General features: G+C 49.3%; 1 protein-coding gene across 1 annotated transcript in view; it reads right to left on the reverse strand.

Annotated features, from left to right (window-relative positions):
• Positions 1–26762, reverse strand: part of EFCAB6 (EF-hand calcium binding domain 6) — a 317117-nt gene that overhangs the window by 31346 nt on the left and 259009 nt on the right. The window contains exon 22 of the mRNA XM_012556542.2: positions 121–357. Coding sequence (XP_012411996.1) covers positions 121–357 — 237 coding nt within the window. The remainder of the gene's footprint in view (positions 1–120; positions 358–26762) is intronic.

A 26762-nucleotide genomic window follows, 5' to 3' on the forward strand; every position in this document is an offset into this window, starting at 1 on the left:
CAGTGCTCACGGCTCAGGAGGCTAACCAGTGCTCACGGTTCAGGAGGCTAACCAGTGCTCATGGCTCAGGAGGCTAACCAGTGCTCATGGTTCAGGAGGCTAACCCATTGCGCGTCTTACTTGTTCATCTGTCAGAATCTGCACGTGACGATTACAAATGGCCCTGAACTCGTCCCTGGAGGCAGTGTTGGTTTTCATGCTGTCAAAGTTCTCAAACTCCTGGGCGATGGCATTGTAGTGGGTGGTCACTGCTTTGTGGAGACGGTCCAAGATGTCCTTCCTGCCCATGTCCTTGGGTGGTGGGGAACTGGGTGGTGGTGGGGCTTTGGGCATCTTCTCAGCCCACTCAGAAGCAGTCTGCACAAAACAAAATGGAGAATTGGTCCAATTAATAAAAAATAAGCCCTGAAGCAAAAAAGAAAAAGGAAACCATAGACTCAGAGAAGAAATCAGTCCACAGGACTAACAGTCTACATGAAGCACGGCCTCATCTACCCTGAGACCAGAAGAACTAGATGGTGCCCAGCTACCGCTACCGACCGTTCTGACTAGGGCCCCAATAGGTGGATCCTGATAGAGTGGGATAAAAATGTGGAACAAAACCTGAAATTCTTAGAAAAAGAAACAGACTTACTGGACTTGTTGTGACTAGAGGGCTCCCCGAGACTACTGCCCTGAGATACACTTTAAACCTTGAACCGAAACTAGCCCCTGAGGTCACCTTTTAGCTAAGTAACAGACTGGCTCATAAAGTAAAGAATATCACCCACGAGTACTGTGCTTCTTTAAAAAATTATCTATATGAGACCAAAGGGTCAACAATTACTTTAAAACAAAGATGACAATGTAAGGCAGGGAAACTAGATTAGAGGAAACGGAACAACCAGAACAGAAGCAATGAGATTGTTCGAGTATTGTGAAGAACATAATCAACTCACTGAACAATTTGTGCAGAAACAGCTGAATAGAAACCTAAACTACTGTGTAAACCTTCACCAAAACACAATGAAATATTATAAAAATAGTAATAATGAATAATAAGTCACACTTGGCTCTGGGCCCACTGCCCACAGCCAGGCCCAGGGACACCAGCTTAAAGGGGAAAACGAGCAAGGAGGCAAAAGCATGCAGAATGAAAACAGTGTCTATCTGTGGACTTGGATCTCCCTGAAGGTGGAAGCCTGGGTGCGCCCGCCATGGAAAAACAGCAAAAGTGGGTCTGTCCCATGGGCCAGGGCAGTGTCCAGGCAAGGTGGGCTCTTCAATGCTGAGCCACACCTACAGGCACCTTTGATTCCCATCCACTCCCTTGCTCAGGCTGTCTGTGGTCTGTCTAACAAACCCTCCGTGAGTGCCCGTTCCATGTGGAAGGGCACTGTCATGGACTGAATTGTGTTGCCCCAAAATGTGTGTCAATTTGGCAAGGCCATGATTGCCAGTATTGTGTGGCTGTCCACCATTTTGTCATCTGATGTGATTTTCCTGTGTGCTATAAATCCTAACCTCTAGGATGTTAATGAGGCAGGATTAGAGGCAGTTATGTTAATGAGGCAGGACTCAATCTACAGGGTTATGTTGTATCTTGAGTCAGTCTCTTTTGATATTTAAATGAGAGAAGCGAGCAGAGAGGAGTGGGATCTCATGTCACCAAGAATGAAGAACCAGAAGGGGAGTGTGTACTTTGGACCCGGGGTCCCTGCATTGAGAAGCTCCTAGACCAGGGGAAGACTGATGACAAGGACCTCTTGCCAGAGCCAACAGGGAGAGAAAGCCTTTCCCTGGAGCTGGCACCCTGGATTTGGACTTCTAGCCTCCTAGACTGTGAGAGAATAAATTTCTCATGAAAGCCATCTACTTGTGGTATTTCTGTTATAGCAGCACTAGACAGGCATCCACAGGGGTGTGTGTCTGGACTAATTCATTTCAGGCCATCTGTGTAGCTCATTCATTCACAGCAGTTAAAATCTGAGGACAGTTAGTTGTTACATAAGAAGCCCTGGTGGTGCAACAGTGAAGCTCTCAGCTGTGAGCCAAAAGGTTGGCAGTTCGAACCCACCCAGTGGCTCTGCAGGAGGAAGACCTACTGATCTGCGCACATAAAGGTAATAGCCTAGGAAACGCCATGGAGCAGTTCTACTCTGTCACATGGGGTCACTGTGCATGGGAATCGACTCGATGGCACCCAACAACAAGCACACTCATTACACTGTGCTGCAGCCCCACTGTTAGCACAGAGCACTCTTCAGTCTTAAAGTCCTCCAGACCCACAGGGAGTTCGTGATACGAAGGGCTGGAAGACACGCTGGAAGCCGCCTCCCCGCAGGGACCACCGGTCTCAGACATGCTCCCCGGTCAGTGATCCACACCACTCCTGGGGCGGTGGAGCCTGGCGTTGGGAGACGGGTCTTCATGACACCCAGCCCAGGGTTCTGGGGGCCCAGAGGAGGGCACGGACCTCAGCCTGGGCTCAGGGGCCTCTTCCTGGGGGGCGGAGGAACTGGCTGCACCGTTCAGCTTACTTGCTGGCAAGAGGGCTGTGGAAAAGTGAGCTAGGAGGGGCCAGAGGGGGCCAGGACCACACTGTCAGGGATGGAAGCAGAGGGAAGGAGCCCAACGACCCTCTCAGCAGGACTAAGGAGACCAAGTGGTTAGAGAAGGTGTAAGACAGAGTAGCGGCGGGTCCTGCCTCCACTGCTGACTAGGCTAACGTCTCAGGGCCTCAGTTTCCTCATCTATTAAATGCGGGCGTTAACACCCTTCCCATCGGCCTGCAGTAAAGAATAAATAGAATGACAGACCGTCTGGAGTGTGGAGTGCAGCCCACAGCACATGAGCAGCTCTCAACAAATGGAAACAATCCTATCCCCTTCCTCATCATCACCATCTTCATCATCACGAATGGTGGCAGTGTTGCAAATACCAGGGCCCGGGGCTGTGAGGGGCCGCCCAGAGGCTGGAAGTGCGCCCCTTTCCCTTGCTTGCTATTCCCGCTATCCCATCTGTCAACATTGCGTGATGGGGGGGGTGGTCTCTGTGCTTATCTTGGGGCCCGTCAGGAGGCGGCGCTGGGGAGAACGGGCTCCATGCCGAAGTTGGGCTGGGAGGTTGGGGCCCAAGGGACGAAGCAGGTGGCGGCAGCTGAGGGAAGAAGGGCAGCTGAGTTCCAGGGCTCCTGGAAGGGACAAGGGTCAGGGGAACGGGTAGGGCCAGGAGGCAGCCCTGGCATGCGTCTGCTCGCTGCCGTCAGAGAAGGGCCCCTGGAGCCAGGCCTGTGGTTGCTGTACCAACAGGTCAGCTCCTGGAGTATGAGGGAGGGGTGGGAGATGGGGTGGGAAGGGGAGACTGGGCTCCATGAACACCCAGGGTGACAATGTACGAAGTGTGTCCCTGTGCCTGGGTGTACTCTGAGAGATGCTGGGCTTCCCCATATCAACACCCACTGTGACTGCTAGCTATGACAGGAATGTTACCAGGTTATCACATCTAGTGATCCTCCCAACAAGTATTAAAACTTGGTCATGTTTTATTTCAAGCAAGTCCACAGCTCTGTGTGTGTGTGTGTGTGTGTGTGCGCGTGTGTGGTGCAACGGCTAAGCGCTGGGCTGCTAATCGAAAGGTTGAAAGGTCAGCAGTTCAAACCCACCAGCGGCTCTGTGGGAGAAGAGACCTGATGACCCGTTCCTGTAAAGATTTCAGCCTATGAAACCCAATGGGGCAGTTCTACTCTGTCCTGTAGGGTCGACTCGATGGCATACAACAACTCCTCTCTCTCTCTCTCTCATACGTTACCATCCTTCAGGACAGAAAGGTCTACATAATGTTACTTTAGGAAATCATGTCATACACAGGACGCTGCTCCTCAGAACCCTCAGAAACCTGAACACCCAGCTCAGCCTCAAACCTAACCCCAGCACATGCTCCAGCACTCAGAGGTTCACAGACGCTTTTCATGTCACTTGGAGCCGCCTGCAGAGTGAATGAATGCTTCTCCTTTTTCATTTCAGAAAATAGAAGTGGTACTACCGGTGCGTTTTTGGAATTCAAACAGCTGACGATGCAGTTCCCAAAGCTAAGCACACGGCGTTTCCCTAATATTCCCAGGGCACTGGCATTCTGAGCGCACAAGAGCCTCTTCCGGGTGTGAGCCCGCCCCTGAGCCCGCTGTGACGCTCCTCGAACGTCTGGGTCCCGAGGACGACGGGGTCCTTGTGCACCAGCCGGAAGGAACCTGGCGGACGGAGCCCAGTGCGGGGAATGCTGGGTCCGAGCCTAGACTCGGCCTCCAATGACTGTGTGACCAGCACGGCCACGGAGCCCCTTCTGCCTCAGTTTCCTCATCCACCCAGTAGGAACAAAAGCTCACACGAGATGACTCTGTGAGTGCTCTTTGAGTGTTAAAACACAAACAAACTGCAATTATTAGTATTCTGACAACACATATGGAAGCATTCTAACAATGTATTACATGCAAACTTAGGTTAATACATTTTAAACTCTAGAGGAAATTGGATAATTTTCTAACAAAATACAGATTACTAAATTTAACTTAAGTATTAGAAAACCTGAATAGACAGGTAACCACAGAAGAAATTGAGAAACTTGAAAGATCTACCATCTACCCTTAAAAAGGTGTCAAGCCGAGATGGTTTTAAAGACATGTTGTATCTGACCTTCAAGGAAGAGGTATTTTTATATTAGTCAGATTATCCTAGAACACAGAAAGAGATATATAAGATTTCAATTCATTGTGTATTACCCTACGTTATGGATTGAACTGTGTCCCCACTCCTCCCCCTAAAAAATATATGTTGAAGTCCCGACCCCTGTACCTGTGGTTGTGATCCTGTTTGGAACTAGAGTTTTCCTTTTGTTATACTAATGAGCTCATAGCAGAATAGGGTGGGTCCCAAACCTAATCACTTCTGAGTTATTAAAAAAGCAGAATAGAACAGACACACAGATGGGGGTACAGACAATGGAGACGGACGCACATTCAAGTCCAGGAACGTCAGGGATTGGCAGCCATCACCGGAAACTAGGAGAGGCCCACAGAGGGAATCAAATGCTGAATCAAGATCCTGATTTGGACTTCTAGCTTCCAGAACAGTGAGAAAATGAATTTCTGTTCTTTAAAGCCACCCACTTGTGGCACTAGGAGACCCAGACAGAGTCTAATGGGCGTCTTAGATTTAACATGTCGGAGCCCAGACTCTGCATTCTGCCCCTCCTCTACCCTCAGCCTGCCACTGTCACAGCCGCCACCACCACCACCACCACCACATGGTCCTCCCCGGGCCTCCATCTCCAGAAATGTAAACTCTGCCTTGCCCGTTGCTCAGGCTTGGAGTGGTCTGTGACATATCTTTCTGTCACCCACATCCAAACCACCCGCTGATGCCCACAGCACTGCTTTCAATGCATATTCAGAGGCTGACCCCTCCATGTCACCCTGTCCTCAGCCCGGGTCCAAGCTCTTACATGGTTTAGTTACTGCGGCAGCCTCCCTGCATCCACCCTTAACCACCTTCCTCTGAGGACGGTCTTTTTAAAGTACAGAGCAGATCAAGGCAAAACCCTGGGGTGGCATCACTCATCACTCAAAGTCACCTCACAGTGGTCCTCCCACCAGCCACCCACACTGTCTGACCTCACCTTCTGTGACGCTCTCCCTACATAATCTGTTCCAGCCACAGGCCTCCTTGCTTTGCTTCAAACCCAGCAAGCAGCTCCTGCCTCAGGGCCTTTGCACGTGCCATTCTCCCGATGCCTTCAGGGTTTTTACAACACTCCTGCCTCCGCTCCGTGTCGTTCCCTCTATCCCTTCTCTGTGTGTTTGGTATTGACTGTACTTCTCTATGATCTACTATATAATTACTTCCTTCTCGTCTTTCTCACCCTAACAGAACATGAACTATGGGGGTAAGGGCCAATCTGTGTGCTCAGTGCTGACTCCCCAAGTGCTCAGAAGAGAACCTATAGCACACAGTGTATCTAGACATTTGTCAAAAGAATGAATGAATACATGATATGAAAATGACATAACCAAGAAAATGAACGAGGCGGCAGGGTCTGTGTGCCTGGTTCTGGGCGGCAGCCCTGCATCTACTGCTAAAAAGCTTCAACATTGTCATGATGCAAATAAATGGAAATCAGAACAAGATTCCACTTCTTCCTTTTAACTGGCAAAATTCTGGATCGATAACATGGATGCTGGAAAAGGTGTAACGAAGCATCTAGAGCCATAAAGAGCCCCTATCCTTTGGCCTAGCACCTGCCCGTAGAGAACTCTCTGGAAGGGAACAAACAAGATGAGCTCGTTGAATCATCATCCCTACTGCATCATTTACAGGAATAAAAAATTGGCAACAATCTAGACATCTAATATTAGAGGAAAGGTTAAGTAAACGGAATGGGGTTTCCATAAAACGGATAAAAATGCAGTTGTGTAGAATGTTTCAAAGAATAATTTAATGACGTGGTAAAATATTTACGACGGACTAGTCAGTGCACAGGCCCCTGGGTGGTACAAATGGTTTGCTCTAGGCTACTAACCTGAAGGTTGGCAGTTTGAGGCCATCCAGTGGCACTTCAGAAGAAAGGCCTGGTGATCTGTTTCTGTAAAGATTACAGCCAAGAAAACCCTATGGAGCGGTTCTACTCTGACACCCATGGGGTTGCCGTTGAGTCGGAACTGACTTGACAGCAACAGGTTTGGTTGACTAGGGGGAAAAGGACTGCAAAACGGTATATCTACCAAATGACTGTGTGCACACACACACACACGCACACAAGTATGAACATGTGTTCTCCTGATGGAGGGTTAAGCAAGGGTCGAGGTCAGCAGATTATTGGGGCTTCTGAGCCAGGGGTCTGAATTCTGCACCTCCTCCCCCATCCCCCAGGATCAGGAGTCCCAGAGGCCTGTGTTGGGGAGTCTGGCCGGGAGCGGTGCTGGGGCGTGGCTGGTCTGACTGCGTCACTCAGCCTGAGTCCCACAGTCCTGGATGGGGACCCCAGACCCTCCCACCGGGCAGCCTCATCCACAGAGCACTGTGTCACACGGAATCTGGCACTGGCCAGGGCTGGCACGCGAGCACCCGTGCCGGGCGTGTGGCACGTGGGCATGCTATGCACACAGAGAGAGAACACCCAGTAAACACCAGCTGTTACCGCACTCAGAGTGCTTTCGTGCCGCCAACGGTTAAGTGCTTGACAGCTAACTGAAAGGTTGGCAGTGCGAATCCACCCAGTGGCTTCGAGGAAGAAAAACCTGGTAATCTGCTCCCATAAAGATTACAGCCTAGATGACCCGATGGGGCAGTTCTACTCTGTCCGATGGGGCCACTGTGAGTCAGAATCAACTCGACGGCACCCAACAACAACAACATTATCACATTCCAATTCCCTGGGCAGTGCAAACAGTTAAGCGTGTGGCTGCTAATAGAAAGGTTGGAGGTTTGGGTTCACCCAGAGGTACCTCCGAAGAAAGGCCTGGCAATCCACTTCTGAAAATCAGCCATTGAAAACCCTATGGAGCACAGTTCTACTCTGACACACACGGGGTCATCGTGAATCAGGGTCGACTTGACAGCAACTGGTTGTTATATTCAGTCATTCAACAAACACCTACAAAACATCCGCTATGCGCCAGGCACCCTTCTAGAGAGTGGGCAGGCGGAGGTAGGAAGAATCCTTCGACACATCTCTGCCCATGAGGAGGAGAGCCCAGTGGGGGAGTTACACAGGTGAAGGGCAAGCACAGCCATGAGGTGGGGTGGACGGAACAGCTGGGAAGTGGCCCTGGTCGGGGCCCCGGTGTGCCTCCCGGGGAAGCAATGATGCAATGACTGTCCTGGGAGCTGAGGGACATGCAGGCCTCGGTCCTGACTCAGCAGCTGAAGGGTGTGAGCTCAGGGGGGCCGAGAAACACCGTGGTCACAGAGTTGGCACACAGCTATGCTGGACTCAATGCCACAGCCACGCTCTCCTCAAAGTGCTGAGGGATATGGCCACCATCCAGCCTACGGTCACGCCTGGACACGGGTCCCCAGGCCCTGTCACTGGGCGTTTCCAAGGAGAAACAGAAGCGAGGAGAAAGACGAGGGCAGGGAAAACGAAACCACTGGGGACTGACGTCTCTCATGCCGTGACAGCAGTTTTGCTGCTGGTTGGAGATACGTCCTTCCCGAGTGCAAACGTAATGATTACGTGTTCTCTGTACAAAACCTCACTACTGTTGTTGTAACCTGTGGACAGGCTACATCACTGCCACGCCACACACCCAGACAGTCACTCTCAGGCCTCACATTGAGGGCATTTGGGTTTGGAGTCTGTTAGGCGCCAGTATTTGGGTTCCCGTTTTGCTCGTTGGCACAGCTGCTCAGTCACCAGCACTCTTGCACCAAGGACGGACGTGCTGGGGAAGAGCAGACGGCTCCTGGGTCTGCCACCTTTGTGTCCCTGGCACTTCTCACAAGATCGTTACAGCTGGATGGGAAAGAATATTGCCTCTCCTATGACTAGAAGCAGTGTTGCACCTAATCTGAAAAGACACGGTTACCTTCAGATGCAAACAACACTTCCCAATATGAACTACACTTTCCAGAGAAAGCGCCCCAGGACAGGAATTACAGCTGCAGTGTTGAGAGAAGAAGCACGAGGAAGGAGCAACTTTCGGGCCACATCGCCGTCTGTGGAGGGACGGCGGGGTGCAAAGTCCTCGTGCTTCTCTCCAGCAGCTGTAAGAACAGCACGGCCGCTTCCTGGGTTTTATAAAATGTAAAAAAAATTACTAGTGGAATTTTACGCGCCACAGGTCTGACCCGTTTAGTGAATGATTTACATACGTTGAAGGAATTCTCTCTCATTTATTCAAGAGTGTCCATGGGATCCTGTTTCAGTCAATAATGGTTCCCTCTAGACCCTCAACGAGATGGACTGACGCAGTGGCTGCAACAATGGGCTCAAGCCTAACAATGATGGTGAGGACGGTGCAGGACCGGGCAGAGTTTTGTTCTGCTGTACACAGGGCCGCTACGAGCCAGAACCGCCTCAAAGGTACCTAACAACAACAACAACAAAGAAGCTGTCGAGGGATCTAGACCACCGCTGTGGTTGTCAGCTCTCGTGGAGTGGCTCCGACTCGTGGTGACCCCGTGGACAACAGAACGAAACACTGCCTGGCCCTGAGCCGTCTTCACGATCATTGGTATGTTTTAAGTCCACCATTTGGACCACCGTGTGTTCTGAGTGCCCCCCAACCTAAGGTGCTCACCTTCCAGCAGTCTATTGGACAATATTCTGCTGTTATCCATAAGGTTTTCATTGGCTAATTTTCAAAGGAGATGGCCAGGCATTTCTTCCTGGTCTGTTTTAGTCTCTAAGCTCTGCTAAAACCTGTCCCCTGTGGGTGACAACTGCCGGTACTTGAAATATTGGCAATATTTGGGTTCCCCTTTTGCTTCTAGCATCTCAGCAACATGCAAGCCACCGCAGTATGATACACTGACAGAAGGGTGATGGAGACCCCACCACCAACAAGAAAATCCCCAGTCTGCTTCAAAACCACACCATGATGTTGACAAGTATATAAAAAGAAATGACGTCCCAATATATAAAATATACAATCATCACAGAGCCTGCTAATAACACCTTTACTTTTATCAAGTCCTTCTCAGTTTCGAATGTGTTCGCATATCTCATTTAGTAAACAGCGCTTCACAGCTTTACAATGTAAACCTGTGGCTCTAAACCCTGCCGTTGTGTCGGACGCAAGTGAGAGGCTGCCCCAGGTGGTGAGCCTTGGGTGGGGGGCAAGAGAGGGGCCAGCAGCGGCCTGAGTGGCACTCACTCTCCCCCAGCTCCACAGCTCCTCCTCCTCCTCCTCCTCCAGCCTGATGCTCCTCCTGTGGTCCTCCACTCTAACGAGGTTTCCCAGGCACAGCCCTTCAGGCACAGCCCTGGGGCCCCAGCCATGTCTTATCCTCCACGTGCAGGGCTTGGGCCAGCTCAGCAACCAGGCAGGGCCTCACAGGGGTTCGGAGAAGAGGCAGGCCTGGCGGGAGGGAGCACAGCAGAGGGAACAGCACAGTGGCCCCAGCACCCCTGACTGGGAGGTAGCAGGACTCCTCAGTCAAGGGGGGCTGGGTTAGGGGTGGGGAGGGGGCTTGTACCAGGAGGGCGTGCAGCCCACGGTTAACCAAGAGCCTTGGGGATGGTCTGAGCGGACGGGCTGGCTCTGCCATTTTGTCCTGACCTTGGGATAGAAACAGAACCAACCTCACAGGGTTGCTGTGGGATTTCAGTCGTCTGACACCTGCAAAGTGCCTGGCCCAGGGCCTGGTCAATAGGGCTACCATTGCTGGCTCTGCAGTCGGCGGTGGGGGTGATTACAGTGATCTTACTGCCTGGGACTAGCCCCGCTACCACTGTGTCCATCATGAGTGATCAGGGCGCAGAGGCACTCTGGGGCATGTGGGGATGTGGTCATGCCCTCAGGGCCTGAGCAGGAGCCTAGGGATGCAATGGGTTTCCACGGAACCATGGCTCCCGCCTGGCTGGAGCAGCACTGCCCGTCTTGCAGGCTGCTGCCATGGCCCCCGGGGCAGTAGGACAGTCAGGGTGGGGCCACGGGCTTGGGTTCAAGACGGCCAACAGAGGCTTGCTCTTCCGTGTGGCCAGCTTCTCCTGCGTGGCCTCAAGCAAGCCACTTCCCTTCTCTGAGCTGAAGCTCTTCATCTTACGGTGGGGATGACCACCCCATCAGAGGGAACTGAGCAGCAGAATCATTCCAGAAAGAAGAGAATATTCAGGGAGCATTCCTCCACTCAGAGGTGCACTCACCAGCGTCTGCGAGACAGAGATGGATCCGCCAGCTCTGCTGCAGGAAACCCACATTTGAGGTGGGAAAAAGCTCGAACGGAGAAGCGTGCTTACCCGGTGCCAACAGAGTGGAAGAGGCTGCATCGCAGGCGAGAGTTAAACCAACACCAAGGACCAGCGAGACGGGGCGGGCGGTGCTCCGTAGGTGTTAACAGAATCCGGAATTTTGGTAGTTGATTGTAGCCTTGTTTCAATAGTTCTGTGAAGGAGGTGTTCCTGAAAAGAGCCTTCTAGTATTCTAGAAGTCATGTCTTGTCTCGTTCTTGGCTGACTTACAAAACTCAATTTCCCACCACAACACTTCCTAAACAACTTCTTTAGACATTGGAGAATGGAGAACACAATGGGGTGGGGGACTGAATTTTCAAATATTCCAGTAGAGTTGGAGATGGAGATGCACACACTCACACACACACACACAAACATAGACACTTACGTGGTTGTTAGGTGCCATCGAGTCAGTTCCGACTCACAGCGACCCGATGTACAACAGAACGAACCACTGCCCGGTCCTGCGCCGTCCTATTAAATCCTTGACGTGCTTGAGCCCATTGTTGCAGCTGCTGTGTCAATTCATGTCATTGAGGGTCTTTCCCTTTTTCGCTGAGCCTCTACTGTACCAAGCATGATGTCCTTCTCCAGGGACTGGTCCCTTCTGATAACATGTCCACAGTACACGAGACAAAGTCTCGCCATCCTCAGTTCTAAGGAGCATTCTGGCTGTACTTCTTCCAAGACAGATTTGATCTTTCTTCTGCCAGTCCATGGTATGTTCAATATTCTTCACCAGCACCATAATTCAAAGACACCAATTCTTCTTTGGTCTTTCTTATTCATTGTCTAGCTTTCAAATGCATATGAGGTGACTGAAAACACCATGGCTTGGGTCAGGCACACTTTAGTCCTTAAAGTGACATCTTTGCTTTTTAACACTTTAAAGAGGTCTTTTGCAGCAGATTTGTCTAATGCAATGCATCTTTGATTTCCTGACTGCTGCTTCCATGGGCGTTATGATTGTGGATCCAAGTAAAATGAAATCCTTGACAACTTCAATCTTTTCTCCTTTTATCATGATTTTGCTTATTGGTCCAGTTGTGAGGATTTTTGTTTTCTTTATGTTGAGGTGTAATCCATACTGAAGGCTGTGGTCTTTGATCTTCATCAGTAAGGGCTTCAAGTCCTCTTCACTTCCAGCCAGCAAGGTTGTGTCATCTGCATATCGCAGGTTGTTAATGAGTCTTCCTCCAATCTTGATGCCCTGTTCTTTTTCATATAGTCCAGTTCTTGGATTATTTGCTCAGCATACAGATTGAATAAGTATGGTGAAAGGATACAACCCTGACACACACTTTTCTTTACTTTAAACCACGCAATATCCCCTCGTTCTGGTCAAATGACTGCTTCCTGATCTAAGTGCAGGATCCTCATGAGTACAATTAAGTGTTCTGGAATTTCCATTCTTTGCAACGTTATCCACAATTTGTTATGATCCACACAATTGAATGCCTTTGCACAGTAATAAAACACAGGTGAAAATCTTTTTGGTATTCTCTGCTTTCAGCCAGGATCCATCTGACATCGGCAATGATATCCCTTGTTCCCCACCCTCTTCTGAACCCGGCTTGAATTTCTGGCAGTTCACTGTGGATGTACTGCTGCAGCCACTTTTAAATGATCTTCAACAAAATTTTACTTGTGTGTGATATTAACGATATTGTTCGATAATTTCTGCATTCTGTTGGATCGCCTTTCTTTGAAATGGGTACAAATATGGATCTCTTCCAGTCAGTTGGCAGGTAGCTGTCTTCCAGATTTCTTGACATAGACGAGTGAGCGCTTCTAGTGCTGCATCCATTTGTTGAAACATCTCAATTGGTATTCTGCCAATTCCTGCAGCCTTGTTTTTCGCCAGTGCCTTCAGTGCAGCTCGGACTTCTTCCTTCAGTACCATCGGTTCTTGATCACATGCTACCTCCTGAAATGGTTAAATGTTGACCAATTCTTTTGGGTTCAGTGACTCTGTGTATTCCTTCCTTCTTCTTTGGATGCTTCCTGTGTTGTTTAACATTTTCCCCATAGAATCCTTCAGGACTGTAACCCGAGGCTTGAGTTTTTTCTTCAGTTCTTTCCGCTTGAGAAATGCCGAGTGTGTTCTTCCCTTTTGGTTTTCTATCTCCAGGTCTTTGCACATGTCATCATAATACTTTACTCTGTCTTCTGGAGCTGCCCTTTGAAATTGTCTGTTCAGCTCTTTGACTTCATCATTTCTTCATTTCACTTTAGCTACTCTATGTTTAAGAGCAAGTTTTAGAGTCTCTTCTGACATCCATTCTGGTGTTTTCTTTCTTTCCTGCCTTTTTAATGACCTCTTGCTCTCTTCATGTATGATATCCTTGATGTCATTCCACAAATCTTCTGGTCTCCAGTCATTAGTGTTCAACACGTCAAATCTATTCTTGAGATGGTCTCTAAATTCAGATGGGATACACTGAAGGTTGTACTTTGGCTCTGGTGGACTTGTTCTAATTTTCCTCAGTTTCAACTTGAACTTGCATATGAGCAATTGACGGTCTGTTCCACATGGTCTGTTCCACAGTCACCCCCTGGCCTTGTTCTGGCTGACAATATTGAGCTTTTCCATTGTCTCTTTCCACAGATGTAGTCAAATACCTGCTGGTATTTGAAACACTGCTGACAAAGCTTCCAGTATCACAGCAACACACAAGCCACCACAGTACGACAAACTGAAAGACACGTGGCAGACACACACACACACAAACACACACACATAAATGGTATACTGCTTCCAAGGCCACATTCCTTCAGCTCTCCCTCTACCTACCTCCTCTGCCATGTAACTTCGTAGCTGCTCCCACTGAAGAGGCGGCGTATAGCTCCCTACCCTTTGACTTTGGACTTGGCTGTAAGACTTGATTTGGCCAATGGAATGGCAGCAAATGAAATGACCAAGGAATTAAAAAGCACTTGTGCGACTGGGCAAGCCCTCTCCACCCACTCCATCTTCTCGAGAAGAACATGCCCTGGCTAGCACACTGGTCTGAGACAGGGGTGGTTCAGTGGTAGAATTCTCTCCCTCCATGCAGGAGACCTGGGTTCAATTCCTGACCAATGCACCTCATGTGAAGCTACCAACTGTCTTATATGTCAGTGGAGGCTTACATGTTGCTGTGATGCTGAACAGGTTTCAGCAGAGCTTCCAGACTAAGACGAACTAGGAAGAAAGGCCTGGCCATCTACTTCTGAAAATCAGCCGATGAAAATCCCATTGATCACAACAGTTCGATCCACAACCAATCATGAGGACAATGCAGGACTGGGCAGTGTTTCATTGTGTTATGCATGGGGTCACCAACTCATTGACAGCTAACAACAACAACAACAAGTGCACTGGTCTGAGGAGGAGGGAGAGGCACACAGAGCAGAGATGGCCTTGGGAGCCAGCCACCGCTGATCCCAGCTGATATTCACCACCACACAGATGTGAAAGCTGGATAAATGCTTATCGCTATGGGCTCCTGAGGCTCTGGAGCTGTTTGTTACACAGCAATAGCTGACGGATACAATCTGAATTTCTACTAAGTGAGAAACGAAAAGGAAGGAGCTCAGAGTGCAGAGCGAAGAAGTAGGCTGTTGAGCACGGGTAGCTTTTTGACCATCAGCATTCTTTGATGATGGGCACACGGCATGGGGAGTTTGTGGCACTCCACCTTTGGGTTCCCAAGATGGCAGGCACCTGCCCGAAGCAATAAGTTAGACAAAGCGGTTGAACAAGGTTCAATGAGAAACATGTCCTGAAACATGGTGGCACAGTGGTTAAGAGCTCGGCCGCTAACCAAAAGGTCGGCAGCTCAAATTCATCAGCCGCTTCTTGGAAGCCCTATGGGGGCAGTTCTACTCTGTCCTGTAGGGTCACTATGAGTCAAAATCGACAGCAATGGGTTGTTAACTATAATGAAGATTATAATTAGCTAACCAGGCTGCATGATTCATCTACTAAGTTTTGCTCTGAATACTCAGGGAAACAATTATCTAGTTTTTTTCCTTCATTCCTTATGCAGGAGGGGGGAAAAAAAAACCACCCTGAAACTTCATATAGAATAAGAACACAGCAGGTAGCAAAAATTCCTAATTAGAAAGACTCAGGAAAGAATTCTTCCACTTCCTTTTAAAGAATGGTATAATTAGTTCTAAGAATTGAAAAATTGCTTCATTTGATCAAATATTTTGATTAGCAGAGAAATTAATTGTACTGTATCTTCATTTGTATTTACAGTGAATAAATGAATGCTAAAAATAACAACAGCAGCAAAACTGCCTGTCAAAAATAAAAAGAGAGAGAGAGAAAACATTTGAAAATCCAGATGAAATAAAATGGAGGCTCCATGTGCCGGGGTACTGTTCAGCGCTCTGACACTGGACCAAGAAGCTGCCATCTGCAATGCAGTGAGCTGAGGGTAGACCTTGGTGCATGAGAGGTCAAGCTCATGAGCAATGGCTGAGTTGGTTTTCCAGTGGCCAATCCCTCCTAGACTTGGGACCTTGTACCATGCGAGGATTCTTTCCAGACAATGAACGATGGCAAGGAAAGGCCATAAACCAAGTCAACCTTCAACTCAACTCAGCAGATGCTGAGCGGTTCTGGGGCCACCCTTCACCAGCACCTCCTTCTCCATGGCACTGGGCTGATCTGATCCTCATAATCACCTTGGAGGCAGCCAGGGCGTGCCCTGTTTTATGGAGGAAGTAAGTGAGGCAAGGCTCCCAGCAGTCAGGACCTGCCCCGGCCTGTTCCCTACAAGCTGATAATGGAGCTCAAGGTGGTCTGACTCCAGAGTCCATGCGCTTGGGATTCTATCAGGATTCCACGGCCAATAGAAACTGCTCATTAGCGCCCCCAAGCGGCGCCCAGGGCATGCATCCTACCTGCCATACCTTAGTTACACCTCTGTGCCCCAAATCCCGATACCTGCTGTTGGCTCCTCTGCCACATCCCGACAGATTCAGCCCGAGCTCACACAGAGCCGTTCTGCCCTTCTTGTGCCCTGAGCACGTGACAGGGGCCCTGCCTCCTCCTCTGGGTCACACAGCTCAGCAAGCACTAAGGACCTACCCTGAGACCTTTGCAAACACCCTGATTCACGAATCCTTCCGTAGCACGAAATTGCCATGAAGTGCAGAGAAATAGAGGGGAACATTCTCAGTCACCCCCTGGACCCTTTAATGATTCAATAAACTCATGGCTGAAGTCATTTATGAAGTGATTAAAACAAATTCTTCCACCCAAATACATTCCACACCATATACTCACATCTTTACTAAACATTAAACATACACTCACAGAAGTAGGATAGGATTAAAAAAAAAAAAAAAAAAACAATGCAGCCAACGTGGTGTTTGCGAAGTAAAGTAACGTACCACATAAAGCGCTTTCCGATTTAGCTCACTTAATCCTGTAGCAATCTTACGAGGCAGACGTTAACACTGTTCTCATTTACCAGGGGAGAAGCTGAGAGCATGGTCTGGCAGACACTAATATTGTTCCCATTTACCAGGGAGAAGCTGAGAGCAGAAGCTGGGAGTATGGCCCGGCAGACGCTAACACTGCCCTCGTTTACCGGGGAGAAGCTGGGAGCACGGCTAACACTGCCCTCGTTTACCAGGGAGAAGCTGGAAGCACGACTAACACTGCTCTCGTTTACCAGGGAGAAGCTGGGAGCACAGCTAACACTTTTCTCGTTTACTGGGGAGAAGCTGGGAGCACGGCCCGGCAGGCGCTAACACCGCTCTCGTTTACCGGGGAGAAGCTGGGAGCACGGCCCTTGCATGGGTTTCCTACGGCTTCTGTAACTAAGTACCACAAACTGGTGGTTTAAAATAACAGAAATTCATTCTCACAATTCCGGAGGTCAGAAGTTCAAAGGCAAGGTGTTGGCAGGGCCGCGCTCCCTCCGAAGTCTCTAGAGGAGGATCCTTCCTTGTATCTTCCAGCCAGAACATAAGCAGCAATACTCCAAGTTAGATTTATAGGTGTGTTGTTGTTGTTAGGCGCTGCTGAGTCCGTTCCAACTCGTAGCGACCCCGTGTACAACAGAACGAAACACTGCCTGGTCCTGCGCCATCCTCACACTCGTTATGCTTGAGCCCGTTGTTGCGGCCACTGTGTCAATCTGTCTTGTCGAGGGTGTTCCTCTTTTTTGCTGACCTTCTACTTTCCCAAGTATGACGTCCTTCTCCAGGCACCTCTTGATAACATGTCCTTGCTTCCAAGGAGCACTCTGGCTGCACTTCTTTCTAGACAGATTTGCTCATTCTTTTGGCAGTTCGTGGTATATTTAATATTCTCTACCAACACGATAATTCAAAGGCATCAATTCTTCTTTGGTCTTCCTTATTCATTGTCCAGCTTTCGCATGAATATACTTCTTCCAAGACAGATTTGTTCGTTCTTTGGGCAGTCCATGGTATATTCAATAGGTACTCGTAGGCATATGATAGTCCAAATGCTGGTGTCACCTGTTTTTTGGATTGTCTCTGCAAGATTTATTTGGGACAATGAATTCTTGGTTGGCTTCTGGCTTCCTGATATAAAACAGGCAGAGTCATGGTGCAGCTCAATTAGGGCTTAACTGATTGAAACATTACTCGTAAATGAGCAAGCTGTGCTTCAGGAGGGACCACATGAACGGGGCCCGTCTGGCCCGGCTGTGCCATAGGCCATTCATTTTGGACATCTCGACAGTGTCCCCCTGAGGCTCGGAATCAACAAGAGTGCCAAGCAGGATTCTGGAGAGAATGCAGGTGAAAGGGTCTTGAGGATACTAGAGTGACTGACAAGTGAAGGGTGGAGCATTCAAGGAACTGCATAGAATTCCTGCAGCAGGTCAGCAGAGATGGGCTGACATCTACCACTGCGGCATGGGAGACATAGGGCGCTTGGGTCTGAGAAAACACTATCCTACGACCAAAATCAACTTCCTTCCAAACCTCAGACTGGATTTATGACAACCTCGCCCTCACCGGAAACAGCTGTACTTGAAGGGGGATCTCTCAAACGGGGAAGGGGATGGTGGGTGGAAGCCTGGTGGGCCAGCCTTCACGGTTCTCCAGAAGGCCTCAGAAGCCAAGCCCGTCACATAGGTGGCACACCTCACACTGCTCAGCAGAGCCCTGGACGAGGCTTCTGGCAGGAGAGTGGGTGCTGCCCCAGACTTCCACCCCACTGGGCAGGGGCCGGGGTGGGGCTCCATGTCTCGCCAACACGAGGCTCCAGATCCAGGTGGGGACCAGGATGCAGAGGTGAGGAACTGGAGTGTCGCCACAAGCAGCTCGGATTTGGGAGAGATTTTTCCTAACCCTAAAATAACAACTATGCATCACGCTAAAAAACCAAAACCAAACCAGTCTCCATTGAGCTGATTCCAACTCATGGCAACCCCATGTGTGTCAGAGCAGAACTGTGCTCCACAGGCTTCTCAACGGCTGATTTTTCAGAAGTAGATCACCAGGCCTTTCTTCTGAGGCACCTCCAAGTGGACTGAACCTCCAGCCTCTTGGCTGGCAGCTGAGCGCGTTAACCGTTCGAACTGCCCAGGGATTGCATGCATCACGCTAAATGATGGTCAAATAACTTTAGCACATTGCACAGACCACCTCATGGGCCTACTAATTTCCTGGGGAGACGCTGTTTTCATTCTGTTGCTATTGTCACTTTAGTGGGTTGTAAGTGGGCCACCTGTACTAGTGCACATATGGGGATACTGTTAGGGACACGGAGGCAGTGATGCTCAGAGAAAATGACACCTGTCTGTGCCAAGGTACTGAGCTCTCCGCCGGCGGACGGCCACCTTACCAAACTCAAAGGCCCAGAGAAGAGAGGCAGACCCCCAACGTCTGCCTGGTTCCCACTGGGCACCCTGCTGGGTGGACTGCTGACGTTCAGGCTGTGGCTGACAGTACTTCTTGTCCCTTAGCTTAGGCACAATGGGCCCAGAGGCTCCCATTCCTGCCCCTCCTGCCACTAAGGACACCCCAAGTGCGCTAGTCATCCTGAGTCCCCCTGTAACCTGCCACCTCGTCAACGCTGCACCAGACAACAGGTAGGAGGCGCTGCACTGGCAAGAGGCAAGGGAGTGACATTCAGGAGAAACATTTAAAAGCACAGAAACGATATGCCGAGGACTCAGACTTTCTTGGCATCAGAGCAAGAGTAAATAACAGTAATGATGCGTCTTAATAATTTACTTACTTATTTCAAATCGGCTAGAGTCCTTTCCTGAAAAGGAAACTTCCCCTATTCTTTATCACATTCGTTAAAAATACATGGACACCATTTTATTTACAATAAAAAGAAAGATAAATTGAAGAAACACTCGTGGCGACGAATATGAACATGATGTTCCTAAAAGATGACCAAGATTTCTATGGGCTTCGCCGCCTCTTCTTCAGTTGAAAACTACCATCTCAAATTCTCTCTTGCAAAGAAAAAGTCATCTTCAAGTTATTTAACATCTAACAGAGTGACTTCAGAAGGTCACATAATATAAACACAAAGCAAGGGGAAATCCCATTGGCTCGTTGCTTGCTAGAATGTGACAAAATAATTACTCGGCATTGAATAAGGATGTGTTCTGTTAAAAAAAAAATTCCATTATTTCCATGGTAATAAAGTACAGAGATTTTATATGGGTTTCCACTACGTCTTTTTAAAAAATTCTATTTATGCTCTGAGCGTTATTTTTGTACTCACAGAAGATCCTGAAATGGCACATTAAGGTTTAAAAGAAATGTTAAACAGGAAGGATTTTGTAAAAACCAGGTGATACTCTCTATTTTGCACACGGCTTCTTGAACGTAAGATGCTTTTCCAGAAGTGAAAAAGAGATATTTGCTGAGGACAGAAAGTCACATGATGTTTTCACTCAGTCTGTAGGCAGTCTGCGGGAATCTTACAGAAAAGGCACGCGTGCTTCCTTCAGTCCTTGTCCTTTTGCTTTTTGCTTTTTAACCAGGTCAGCAGGAGCATTTCAGTCCTAACACCTTGTTCCTCCTCTTATGCTATGCGGGTTAGTGTTCTCATCTTCGATCAAGGTGGGACACGTTCCAGGTGGTGCAAGACAAATTCCTTGCTCTACGAAGTCACCTTCATCTTCCCGTCATCGTCCCGTTGCTACACCTACTGGATGGGTTCTCAAACTCAAGTGTGCCCGAGAGTGACTGTGGTGCCTGCAACCCCCCACAGAGACGCTGATTCTGCACATCTGTCAGGGGGCTGGGGGGGGTGTCGATCTGCACTGGCTGGTGGCCCGTGGCCCACGCTCTGGAATCACGATTTGACTTTGTTGTTGCTAGCTGCCGAGTCGGCCTCCGACTCATGGCGACCCCGTGCCCAACAGCGATGCACTGCCCGGTCCTGTGCCATTCCCATAATCAGCTGCACACTGGACTGTTGTGATCCATAGTCTTCATGGGCTGATTTTCAGCAGTAGAACACAAGGCCTTTCTCCCTGGTCTGTCTTAGTCCGGAATCTCCACTGAGCCCTGCCCAGCATCACAGCAGCACGCAAGCCTCCACTGACACGTGGGTGGGGGTTGTGTCTGAGGGGCACTGGCCAGGAATCAAACCTGGGTCTCCCGCATGGAAGGGGAGAATTCTATCACTGAACCACCATGCCCCCATTATTTGACTTCACTTGGGCTGGGTGAAGCAAGAAGGAGACAAAACCTGAACATACCATGGCATCTGTTCTGGAAAGAGCTGGGATCATTTTCTCATGTCATGACTGACAGGCCCATGAGACACAAGATCAGCGAAAGTTCGTTAGGACAGACTTAGTGGTACGGCCACTAGGAGACACGGACTCTGAGTAAGTGTGAACTCGTCATCTGCACCCTCTGTCGACTTTTAAAAAATATATATTTTATTTTTTGTTGTTGCGGAGAACATACACAGCAGAGCATACACCAGCTCAACAACTTCTAGATGTAAAATTCAGTGACGCTGACTATATTCTTTGAGTTGCGCAACCAGTCTCACCCTGCTTTTCTGAGTTGTTCCTCCTCCATTAACATAAACTCTGCCTCCTAAGTTTCCTATCTAACCTTTCGAATTGCCGTTGGCACTTCGATCCCACATAGACTGACTCAAGGCCTTAAACCCGTCCTCATGGCAGTTTCTCCTTCTCCAGGGATGCCTTGGGTTTGGCGAGGGATGATTCGCGGTGCGCTTCGCGAGCGAGCAGAGGTGCAGGCTGTCTTAATTACATTTTGGTAATCTCCTTTTAATTACCTGCCTCCTGTGCATCCCCTAGAGGAAAAGGACGACTGGTATCATATTTAATGAGCTTGAGGTTGGTGCATTAACTACTCCTCTTATTTGTTACTTCCTTTTCCTTCTATTGAAAATAGTACAAAACCTGGGATAAAGCTTCAGGCATCTTCGGTGGCCCCTGCGTTCTCCTCCCCTAGAGCAGGCAGGCCACCTCCTTGCAGAGTCATCAGTGGTGCTCTGTGGCTCCCAGGAAGCCACCTGAACTCTGCAGCACAGGACTGGGACCTCTGCCGTGACCGCCGCCCTCACCAGCAGATGAAGAGGACAATACACCCCCCGCATCCTCCGTCAGCACTGCCAACTGAGCTGCTGGGGACGCCCACACTGTGGTCTCACTCACACCTCCAGGCCTTTCTGGTGCTCCAAGAAGCCCCTCGCTCGACATGTCCTTCTGGTAACACATCTCTTCTTTTTTTTTTTAACTTCCACTCAAGTATTAGCTTCTTAGCAGGGTCTTCCCACTTTCCCCTACACCAACTTCTTGCTGGTGTTGGGTGCCGTCGAGTCGACTTTTGACTCACAGTGACCCCATGTGACGGAGTAGAGCTGTCTTGTAGGATTTTCTTGGCTGTAATCTTTACGGGAGCAGATTACTAGGTCTTTCTCCTGCTGAGCCACTGGGTAGGTCCCAGCCACCAACCTTTCAGTTAGCAGCTGAGTGTTTAACTGTTGTGCCACCGGGGCTCCTTTAGGCCAACTTCAGAGGTGATATAATTTAACTCAAAGAGCATTTAGTGACCCGGACTGTGTCCTGGGTGCCAGCCCAGCCCCCTCCAGCCCACTGCCGGCGCCTGGCTCTGAGCACATTTTCCATCATCGCTCAGTTTGCAGAGCATCCTCAAACCTTCTCCCAAGCGTGTTCAGCAAAGAGCTTCAGCTGCAAAGGCGACTCTGAGAAGGAGGCTAGAAAACCCCGAAACCCATCGCTGTCGAGTTGGTTCCGACTCACAGTGAGCCCACAGGACAGAGCAGAACTGCCCCAGTGTCGAAAGCTGTGGCAGCGCCCACAGTCTTGGTCGGATGGTCCCAGAGAGCCAGCAGAGACGCACGCACAGTGTCAGCAGACACACACGGTGCCGGGTGAGCACGGACCGCGCGGACAGCACCGGGTCAGGAGGGAGCGGCGCAGCCAGGCTGCGAGGCTTGACTTGGCTTCTCCGCTCTCGGCCTCTCTGTGTGACGCGGGCATAGGGCTGCCATGGGGACTTGATGGGATCAGACATATAAAAGCATTAGAACTGTTTTGGGCACATACTCCTAAGTTCTCCATAGGGTTAAGCGATCACCATTGTAAGGCGCCCTAGTGGCACAACGGTTGAGTGCTCAGCACCAACCCGCACAGCTGCAAACCCAACCAGCAGCTCCGTGGGAGAAAGACCTGGCGATCTGCTCCTGTAAAGACAACAGCCTGGAAAACCCTATGGGGCGGTGCTACTCTGAATCGACATGATGGCACCACCACCACCAACGTCATCATTATAATGCCGAAAACTGGAAACCGCCTGACAGTCCAACGGTAGAGGAGAGGTTAGATCAAATACGGGACGCCTGCCCCAGCAAACCCTCTCTTCCTACACTCCTCCCATTCCATCAACGCAAGCCCAGACACCTGGGTTCTTCCTCTCACCCAGCAGAGACAAGTCATCATCCTAGAGTCTGTCTGCTCCGCTTTAAAAACGTCCCCAATCTCAAGCCACTTCTCATCAATTCCCTCCTCAGCCACCGTGCTCATCCCACCGGCCTCCGTGATCTGGCCCTCGACCTCACAGTCCCTTCCCACCCAGCAGCACAACGATCTGGCTAAAATGTAAGGGCCCCTCTGCCCCTCATCCTCCCTTGCCTCCCGCGTCATCCAGAGGCAAAGCCAAAGTCTTTATGCCGCTGCCAAGTGACCGGTCCCCCTGCCCCAGCCCTCCCTGACCGCATGCCCTACATTCCACACTCAGACCACAGATGGGCTCCCCCGCATCCCTGCCTGGGACTACCCCTCCCATAGACACTACTCGGCTCAATCCCTCACCTCCGCGGGGTCTCTGCCCAAATGTCACCTCCTCAGAGAGGCCCTCCCTGACTGCCCCCTCGTGCCCCACAGCACTCAGCAGAATCTGACATAGGATATATTTACCATCTCTTATCTATGTTCCCTCCTAGAATGGAAGCTCCCAGAAGGCAGAGACCAAACCCAGCAGCACCCAGTTCAATGCCTGGTAAGCAGAGGGCCACACAAGCGTTTGTTGACGGGAAGAGTGGATGTCTCCATACAGTGGAGCAGGACACATGCAAGGAATCCACGTTTTAGAGACAAACTAACGCCAGGGCAATCGCCAGGAGAGCCTAGGAGGTGAAGGCAGTCTGCAGAAGAGCAGTCTGCAGAAGAGGACTGCAGGGGACCCGGAGGAGGAAGCAGCTGGGACGGGACGAGACAGCCAAATCCTCATCTGCACGTCGGCAAGTCGGTGAGCAATACTGAGAACTGATACTTAAGAAACGGAAGGTAAGTGTCCTACTCAGAGGTAAGGAAGCATACAGCTGAAGCCCAGTAAGCAACATCATGATAAACAGAGAAAAGACTGAAGTTGTCAAGGATTTCATTTTACTTGGATCCACCATCCATGCCCATGGAAGCAGCCGTCAGGAAATCAAATGACACATTGCGCGGGGCAAATCTGCAGCAAAAGACCTCTTAAAGTGTTAAAAAGCAAAGATGTCATTTTGAGGACTAAGGTGTGCCTGAGTCAAGCCATGGTATTTTCAAAGGCTTCATATGCATGCAGAAGCTGGACAATGAATAAGGGAGACCGAAGAAGAATTTCTTTGAATTATGGTGTTGGTGAAGAATACTGACTATACCATGGACTTCCAGAAGAACGAACAAATCTGTCTTGAAAGAAGTACAGCCAGAGTGCTCCTTGGAAGCAAGATGGTGAGACTTCATCTCATACACTTTGGATGTGTCACCAGGAGGGACCAGTCCCTGGAGAAGGACAGCATGGGAAAGCAGAGGGTCAGCGAAAAAGAGGAAGATCCTCAATGACATGGATTGACACAGTGGCTGCAACAATGGGCTCAAGCGTAACCACGATGGTGAGGATGGCCCAGGGCCGGCAGTGGTTCATTCTGTTGTACGTGGGGTCACTGTGATTGGAAACGACTCGATGGCACCTAACAACCACAACATAGCTGAAGAAACTGGAAAATATGAAAGTGATTGCTTTTGGGGAGCGGGACTGGAGGAGAAGAGAGGTGATGGGGGATTTCTGTTTGTAAATATTTTGCAGCAATTCAGCTTGATTTCTAGAGGACATATATACTACTCTGACACAAATAAAAAAATGTTTGTTAAAAAAAGAGACTTGTAAGAGCCCAGAAACTCTCCAACGACCTTCAAATTCAACAGCATCGACAGCCTGTCCTTGGCCTCTCCCCAAAGGACATTCATACAGAAGAAAGAATCGGAGGGTAATAAGCCAGAATGTTAACGCTGGTTGTCCCTAGGGGTGATTTACCTTCTTAGTATTTTATAAATCACGTGTAATGGGCACATACAACTTCTACAAATATCAGCATAAAGCACATGAAATTATCAGTGTTCAATCATTTCTGACTCAACAAATGGCAATTTCATAGGGTTCAACCCAATAAAAAAAAATTAACAAATAACAATATCAGGGGCTGCTTTCAAGATCAATAAAAGTATTCCTATCCTTTGACCCCAGTTATTTATTTCTTGTAATCTCTCCTAAAGAAAAGAATCCAAAATGTGGATATAGATTTACACACTAAGCGTTCACTGCAAAGTCAGTTACACTGACAAAAGCTGGGGCGGTGGGGGGAAGCCAAATTCTTAAAACCAAGGGAGTCAACAGGACGTTATACAGACATTTGAACTGAGGTCTGGAAACCCTTTAGATGACATGCTTGATTTAATGTTAACTGAAAAACAGCAAGATACATGACTGCATCTTGATTCAAGATACAATGTTGGAGATACATGGTTATCTCCACTATGTAAAAAAAAAAAAAAAGCATTAAAACTAGGAGAAAATATCTCTGAGGCAGTGCGGCATAGCTAAAGAACATAAACTCTAAAGGTGAACCCACCTAACTTGCTTCTCCTTGCTGGAAGGCTTGCAGTCACCTGACCTCCTGGAGCCCGTTTCATCTGGGATGAGAATGAACACCTTCCTTTCGGGGGGTAACAGCTAAGGAGGAAATGCCTGTGGAGGCCAGGAGCACAGGAGGCGCTCTTTAAACTCAAGAGTTCCTGTCATCGGACCCTCTCCTCATCGCGGGGCTTAGAAGGCTGTTTTCCTATCTGTGCTTTCCTGAATTTTCCAAACTTCCCACAATGAAGATGCATTCTTTTTAAAATCAGAAGAACTATAAGTATTAAAAATAGTGAGGGCCACCAGAGATAAAGTGAAAAGACTTGTCACAGGCCAGGAGAAGAAGTTTCCAGCTCCCAGGACCAACCATAGACTAGCGTGCTCTTGGGCAACCCGCAGACAGCAGAGCCGCAACGGTCTATAACATATGGGAGGGTTCGGCCCCACTAGCAATCCGACTGGCGGAAAGTAAAAGGCCCGCTACTACCCAGGTGAGCTCGCGTGCACCGTGAGTGGGAGTGTCCACTGCTCTACCCACTTTGGAGAACGTTTGGGCGATATCTGGGGAGGTTGAAAGGAGCCCTCGTGGCGCAGTGGTTAAGCATTCGGCTGCTAACTGAAAGGCTGGCTGTTCAAACCCACCAGCTGCTCCTAGGGAGAAAGATGTGGCAATCTGCTTCCATAAAGATTTCAGCCTTGCAAACTTCACGGGGCAGTTCTACTCCTTCCTATAGGGTTGCTGTGAGTCTGAATCAACTGGACGGCAACAAAATTTCTGGAGGGAGGGGAGGTTGAATATGCATCCACCCTCCTATCCCGCAACAGTAGCTCCTGTGTGCGTGTCCAGGAGACACGTGAAGGGCTCCCTGTCGATCGGTTCGTAACGGAGAAAACCACAAGCAACCTAAGTGTTCATCAGCAGGAGGAGGATAACTGAATGGTGGTGTTCAACAGGACGCATTCATTTAACAGACTCTTTTTACAGCGGCCTAAGTGGATGAACTAAAGCCACTATCAACACAGAGAAGTCTTAGAAACATGATCTCGAGTAAGGGGAAAAACCCAACAACACGTGCAGGAGACAACATGCAATCTAACACCATTTACATAAGCTTGTAAAATATGCAACACAAGAGTCTATACTGTTTACAAAGGCCCATCTAAATGGCAAGAGAAGGAACCCTGGTGGTGCAGTGATTAAGCGCTCTGCTGGTAACCGAAAGGTCGGTGGTTCAAACCCATCAGCTGCTCTGTGGGAGAAAGATGTGGCAGTCGGCTTCCATAAAGATTACAGCCTTGGAAACCCCATAAGGCAGTTCTACTCTGTCTGTCCTACAGAGTCGCTGTAGGGTCACTATGAGTCGGAATCGACTTGACGGCAATGGGGTAAATGGCAAGATTAAAAAAGTCATAACCCCCCACAGCAT

The sequence above is a fragment of the Trichechus manatus genome, unplaced genomic scaffold, assembly GCF_000243295.1.
Source record: "Trichechus manatus latirostris isolate Lorelei unplaced genomic scaffold, TriManLat1.0 scaffold00069, whole genome shotgun sequence".
Lineage (NCBI taxonomy): Eukaryota > Metazoa > Chordata > Mammalia > Sirenia > Trichechidae > Trichechus > Trichechus manatus.